This window comes from Silene latifolia, chromosome 11 (assembly GCF_048544455.1).
Source record: "Silene latifolia isolate original U9 population chromosome 11, ASM4854445v1, whole genome shotgun sequence".
Lineage (NCBI taxonomy): Eukaryota > Viridiplantae > Streptophyta > Magnoliopsida > Caryophyllales > Caryophyllaceae > Silene > Silene latifolia.
The window spans coordinates 55,218,487-55,225,520 of NC_133536.1; the positions used below are offsets into that span (position 1 = coordinate 55,218,487).

Here is a 7,034-nt window from a genome sequence, read left to right on the forward strand (position 1 = left end):
CACAATAACAGCATAATAACACGAGGTAAAAAAAGGGGAGATAAAAAAATTAAAGTAAAAAAAAAGTGACACTAGAAAAAAGAGAAAATAAGTAAATGACAGTGGTTTTATATGACAGGTAAGATTAGATCTTGGTCATTCATCTCTAATATAATCTAGTGGCTGAGATTTTCAAGCACAAACTCACCATAAGAAACAAAACTTACAAGAACCTAACTATATATATATATATATATATATATATATATATATATATATATATATATATATATATATATATATATGAGTTGGGTCATGTTCTCTCTCTCTCTCTCTCTCTCTCTCTCTCTCTCTCTCTCTCTCTCTCCCCCCTAGAAAGCCATAACAAAAAAGAAAAAAAAAACAACGATGACATCCTTCACCAAATCTGTCAAATCCAGTCTTCATCGAATTCGTTCAAATTACAGGCTACAAACTCAATCTCCATCCTCAATCTTCATCATCCTCGTTCAAATTTATCATCAATTAAAGAGATTTCGTTGTCGCTTTCGCTTCATCTTAGTATTTCTCTTCACTTTCACTGTAGGTAAGTACTAATTATGTTTTTCTAGCTATTATTTGTGCATTTTCATTATCGTTCTTATCCAATATCCATTTCATTTTCATTGATTCGTTGTTTGTCCGTCTCTACTTATGTGTTGTTTCATCTTGTGCATTTTCTTGTTATTTGTAAGATGTTTGATCGATAAGTTTTTTTTTATTCAATTGTGTTATTTTGTATCTTTGATAATTTCTAGGGTTTCGTGGTTATATGCGTTACAGTTATTGTATTACTTAGTTGAGTTATTGTATTACTCAAACTCAGTTATTGTATTTTGTAGTTACTTTTTGTTTGCTATGTTAATCTGTTAACAACAGTTATTGTATTACTTTTGAACGAGTTATTGTATTATTCAAACTCAATTATTGTATTTTGTAGCTATTTCTTGTTTAGTGTTATTCTGATAATAATAGTTATTTTATTATTTTAACCGAGTTATTGTATTATTTAAACTTAGTTATTGTATTGTTTTAACCTAATTGTTTTAAATTAGAGTTGTTGTCAGATGACGTCTTCTTATGTAATCTGCTTAAGTTTGTTATAGTAATATTACATCTCAATTATCGTATTGTTTTTAAACTTAGTTATTTCAATTTGAAGTTATTGTTGTGGTCTTATATAATTTGCTTATAGTTGCATAATTATTTATAACTTACCTCCTTTTTTGCTTTTATTTCTTTCAGTTAGCTTTTGTTTTCTACTGGTTCAACCCTCATCAATAGGCTAAACATGGTTCTCGTCGAGAAGAAATACTGGTGGAAGAAGGGTGAAAACAACGACAAGACGCAATTATCAATGGAAAATTACTTTTTGACGTAGTATTGGAGATAAATATATGTAATATTTATGATGTTACCACTGTTAGATGTAATAATGATGATGCTTAGATATTATTGTTGGAGATTTTTAAGTGTAATGTGTTGGAAACAAAATAGTTGTTATATAATGAAAGTAAGTGATTTTTTAACCTTGTTATATATGATTATTTCATTTTTCAAATTTTGCTATTGCATTAACCAATCTCAATGATTAATAAAATGGAAATGAGTAGTTATTAAATTAAACAAGATGAAAACAAACAAAAGATAGAAAAATGGATATATATATTCGAGTTTCATCTTAATAAAATAACACGTTTTATTCATTACAATACCTGAGTTTCTACATTACAATAACTACAAATAACAGAGTTTATACATTACAATAATTGAGTTTCTACATTACAATAACTACAAATAGAGAGTTTATACATTTAAATATCTGAGTTTCTACATTACAATAATTGTAAATACCAGAAAACATTATTCTCAATAAACAGCTGAGTTAACTATAAAATAACTACATTTTTTCATTAAAATGACCAAGTGTATATATCAATTTTTCCATTGGACGTCAATTATCCGGGTCTATCGTGATTCGACCTACAAATCACCAAAAAGAAGAATATAACTTACCATAACACCCAAGAAGTAACTACAAATTACAATACTTGAGTTTTAATAATAGAATAATTGGTTCAAGTAATACAATAATCGAGATGTAATGTTTTTTTTTTTTTTTTGGGTGAAATGTAAGTTCTCATTAGAATCAAAGTAGTCTATTACAAACTACTTACACCCATTAACTTAATCACAACTACATTACATCATTGGCAGTGCAAATTGTTGTACTCTAAACTGAACTAAACGCATAATTTGCTCGATGACAACAGTAGGATTACATAAAGTCGCATCCAGTCTAGCATTATTCCTTTGCTGCCATATGTGATAGTAAACCGCCATGACAGCACACAAACAAGTCTTCTTCTGGATATCAGACCATCTCCTCCTGCCAATCCATATGAGTGCATTACCAACAGGCACAGGAATCTGGAGTCTCATACAAACACCCGTGAGAACAAGTTGTCCATACTGACAGTGCTGCAGTAAATGAACCACGGTCTCCTGGGCAGTATGACAAATGCAGCAGATATCATCAGGTGAAATCCCATGGCGAAACAATTTATCTTTGACATTGAGGGCATTCTTAAAGATTAACCAGCAGTGAAAGCTATGCTTTGCTAAGCTCCATTTATGCCAAAGCAATTTAGCCCAACCAACCTTCTGCTCTCTGTGTCTCAGCCACTCATAGCCTGAGCTAACAGTATACCCACCTCCATTAGCAAGCCAAGTTCCAGACGAATAACCAGGTTGAAAGATGTCACGAACCTTACAAATGGCTTTCCAATTGCCACTCATATGGTTCTTAGGAGAATAAGAGTCCCAGTCAATCCCTTTCATATAAATTTGATGGATCCATTTAACCCAAAGATTATCAGGCTTGCTATACACCCACCAAACAAGCTTACCCACTGTGGCAATGTTCCAGGTCTGACTATACCGTATGCCCAGCCCACCTTCAGTCTTGGGGAGACAGGCCTGTTGCCAAGCTACCAGAGGGGACCTCATATACTCACTGGTCCCATCCCACATATAATTGCGACAAATGTTATCAATTTTCCTCAAAACACACTTGGGAATTAGAAAAATATTAGACCAGTATGTATAGAGAGAAACTAACACAGACTTCACAATCACCAACCAACCAGCATATGATAACTTCCTAGCACCAAATGCTCTGATCTTCTCAACTATCTTTTCAACCAGAATAGTACAGTCTTTGCTAGTAAGCCTGCCAGCAGTTATAGGAACCCCTAAGTATTTAAAAGGGAGTGTCCCTTCCACACACCCAGAAAGAGCAATTATGTGATCCCTTGTAGCTCTTTGCACCCCATTAAAATACACACTAGATTTCTGCTTATTCATTTGTAGACCAAAGGAGCAAGCAAAAGTGGCAAAAGATCTGAGAAGAACCATAACAGAGTCAATATCCCCACGTGAGAACAATAGAAGGTCATCAGCGAACATAAGGTGACTAAGCCTCATTTTCCCACATAAAGAATGGAACTTAAAATCCAACACATCAGTGGAGAATTGTAAGATCCTGGATAGGTATTCCATAGCTATGGTGAATAAAAGTGGAGACAAAGGATCCCCTTGGCGCAACCCTTTTTGTCCTTTAAAAAAACCAAAAGGCTCACCATTCAGGGCTATTGAATATGAAGCAGTGGAGACACATTCCATAACAAGCTTAATGAAATGGGGAGGAAAGTTAAGAGCATGCATCATCTGCTCCAAGAAGCTCCAGTTTACTGAGTCATAAGCCTTCATCAAATCAACTTTGATTAGGCACCTAGGGGAGACAGCTGCCCTATTGTAAAGCCTAATTATATCCTGACAAACCATAATATTTTCCACAATGTTTCTGTCTTTGATGAAGCCCCCCTGATTAGAGCTGATAATAGAAGGAAGAATCCTTGCCAGTCTATTACACAAAAGTTTAGAAATAACCTTGTACACCACATTGCAACAGGAGATTGGTCTGAATTGAGTAACATTTTCAGGGATAGCAACTTTAGGAATCAAGGTCACCATTGTATGATTAACTTGCTTGAGGAGCTTACCAGTCTTGAAAAAATCAGATACAGCATTACACAGGTCAGGCCCCACAACACTCCATGCATCCTTAAAGAAAGCACTGGAGTACCCGTCAGGTCATGGTGCTTTATGGCTAGGGATGGAGAAAACCACGTCTTTAATCTCCTGGGAAGTGATGGGGGACATGAGCAGATTCCACTGGTCAGGACAGCAAACCTTACCCCTCTGAACCACCTGGACATTAACAGGTCTAACCTCAGCAGACCTCCCTAATAATTTCTGGTAAAAGTTTAGGAATGCCTGCTGGATTTGCCCTGTGTCAGTAACCCAATTCCCATGTTCATCAGCAATACGAAGAACTTTGTTTCTGACCTGCCTACCCTTAATATAAGTGTGGAACATTTTAGAGTTGGAGTCACCTTCACACAACCAAATAGCTTTGGACTTCTGCAAAAGAAAGCTATCACTGGCTGCCTGCAGCTCTCTATACTCCTTGGCTGCATGAATTTCCATGTTAATGAGGTCAGGATTACTAGGCTCACTTCTCAATTGTTGTTGAATGGATTCCAGATTTTGCCATGCTCTAACAGCATTATTTTCAATATCAGCAAAGAGAGATTGATTTAGTTCCTTCAAAGGCTTCTTAAGTAACTTCAATCTCCTTACCACCTTAAACATAGGTGTACCTTGAATACCCAAACTCCATGCTTCCTGAATACAAGGTAAAAACTGATCAACTGTACTCTACATATTGAAATATTTGAAGTTCCTTTTCTTCATAGGACTGGTACTGTGATTCTGAAGAATGCAAGGGGTATGGTCAAAGGAGCCCTCAACTAAGAAATGGGCATAAGTGTCCCCACTCTGAACTAGCCACTCCTGATTGACCAAGACCCTATCCAGTCTACTATATACTCTTGTGCTGGGTTCTTGCTTATTGTTCCACGTAAAATAGGATCCCACATCTGCTATATCAAGAACACCACACATATCAACACAATTCTGGAAGTTAGTCATCTCCTCATCAGTAGTCTGACCTCCCAATCTTTCAGCAGGTACAAGCACGGTATTAAAGTCACCACACATTATCCAGGGTTTCTGAATCAGACTTGCAAACCCACAAACCTTAGTCCATAACCCCTTCCTTTCTTGTACGTCATTGAATGCATAAATCATAGTAAGGTAGAAAGAAAAGCCAGTAGCAATCTCATCCACAAACATGTGAATAAATTGAGCATTATACTCAATAAACTGAATTTTATAAAGATTAGGCTTCCAGAGGATCCACACTCTCCCCCCAGGATGCCATTGAGTATTAGTGGATATACACCAACCATCACACACATCACTTCTGATTCTATTTAGAGACGAAGGTTTTACCTTCGTCTCAAGGAGGCCAAACAATCCTACACTATGATGATGTAAGAACCATTTAATGTATTTCTGTTTGGAAGGACTGTTTAGCCCCCTAACGTTCCAAAATCCTAACATGATGTCCCCCCCCCCCAGGGGGTAAGACCTGAATCCCAATACCCACTCTTAGTGTTGCATTATTCAAAGCCTCCAAAAAAGATTGATTCCCAAATTTAGCAGAGCTAAAACCCTTGTCTATGAGCTCCTGTCTACTCAGTCTAATAACAGGTCTTGCAGGAGTAGCCACACGAGCAGTCCCACTGCCCATTCCAGATTGTTGCAGACTATGCTGATGAGTGACAGGGGTATAAACTGGTGATGGTTTAGGAACAGGTTTAGAAGTAGCTACAGGAGGCCTAGGAGTAGCCTGAACTGTAGGCTTAGGTGGTACCTGGTGCTTAGGTTGCCACCTCTGAACCACCTTCTGCTTTGGTTTCGGCTTACTCTTAACTTTGACACATGCTTAGCCCTCATGTCCAATACCCTTACACACATGACAAAGAATAGGGTTCCATTCAGCTTCAACCTTAATCACCACAATCTGTCCCTCTTCATCCAAAAACTTCACCTCACCCAAGACAGGTTTACCAAACGGCACATCAATCATAACACGTGCAAACCCCAGCCGAGTTCTATCAGTAGTAGGCCCATCACACTTCACAAACTCCCCCAGTAAACCAGCAATTCTAGGTATACATTTACCCCAGAATTTGAGAGGGAGATTCATCAACTTAACCCATACAGGCACAACTTTCACCTCAGCCTTAGTTAGAGTTTCCTGTTCAGACCAGGGACGAACAACCAGGGGCTTGTTATCAAACAGGAAATGACCCTGCTGTAACACTGCCTCCTGGTCTACTTTCTTTCCAAACCTGACCAGAAACACTCCACTAGGGAAAAACGAAACTCTATCAATCTTATAATCTTCCCAGAGACGGTAACTAAAATCCTCTACCACATCCCAGGGAGGGTTCGCTCCAAGTATATAGCAGATGACAGAATGTTTCCAAAATTCAAGCTCAGGTTTGACATCAGCAGCAGAAAATTGGAGCATACCTGTAGGTTCCTCTTCAATGGTTTCAAGGGGTTGCTTATTCTTCCCCCTATTCTGCACAATCCACTCTTCAGTTTCCTCATCTGCAATAAGATCATCCAAATCAAGCGGCTCGATATCAACCGGGTTGGATACTATCTTGATGCCAGACGACGATGGCCTTGCCAAAGAGAAATCAAGAGGAGAATATCTGTTTTTGTGAGAATTTTTGTGATTTTTTGTGAACGATGATGAATTTTTTGCAATCGTCATTACTCTCTCTCTCTCTCTCTCTCTCTCTCTCTCTCGAGATGTAATGTTACAACAACTAACGAGTGAACAAGAAAATTGTATTTATTTAAGTTTCTTCTTAATACAATAACACTATTTATTCTTTACAATAACAAAGTTTTTACATTACAATAACTATAAATATCATAGTTTCTACATTAATATAACTGAGTTTGTACATTACAATAATTGAATTTCTGCATTACAATAACTGAGTTTCTGCATTTGAATAACTATCAAA

At 37.0% G+C, this 7,034-nt stretch overlaps 2 protein-coding genes across 2 annotated transcripts; both read right to left on the bottom strand.

The window, feature by feature from the left end:
- Positions 1-2,220: 2,220 nt before the first annotated feature.
- On the bottom strand, positions 2,221-2,859 carry LOC141613437 (uncharacterized). The gene has a single exon (XM_074432170.1). It carries the CDS (start codon positions 2,857-2,859, stop codon positions 2,221-2,223), a length of 639 nt encoding a protein of 212 aa, XP_074288271.1.
- A 34-nt stretch (positions 2,860-2,893) lies between these two features.
- LOC141613438 (uncharacterized) lies at positions 2,894-6,775 on the bottom strand. Its single transcript, XM_074432171.1, has 6 exons — positions 5,963-6,775; positions 5,576-5,914; positions 4,972-5,307; positions 4,207-4,767; positions 3,013-4,086; positions 2,894-2,902 (listed from the first exon to the last, which is right to left on the bottom strand). The coding sequence occupies exons 1-6, from the start codon at positions 6,773-6,775 to the stop codon at positions 2,894-2,896; spliced, it is 3,132 nt and encodes a 1,043-aa protein (XP_074288272.1).
- Between the last annotated feature and the right edge of the window lie 259 nt (positions 6,776-7,034).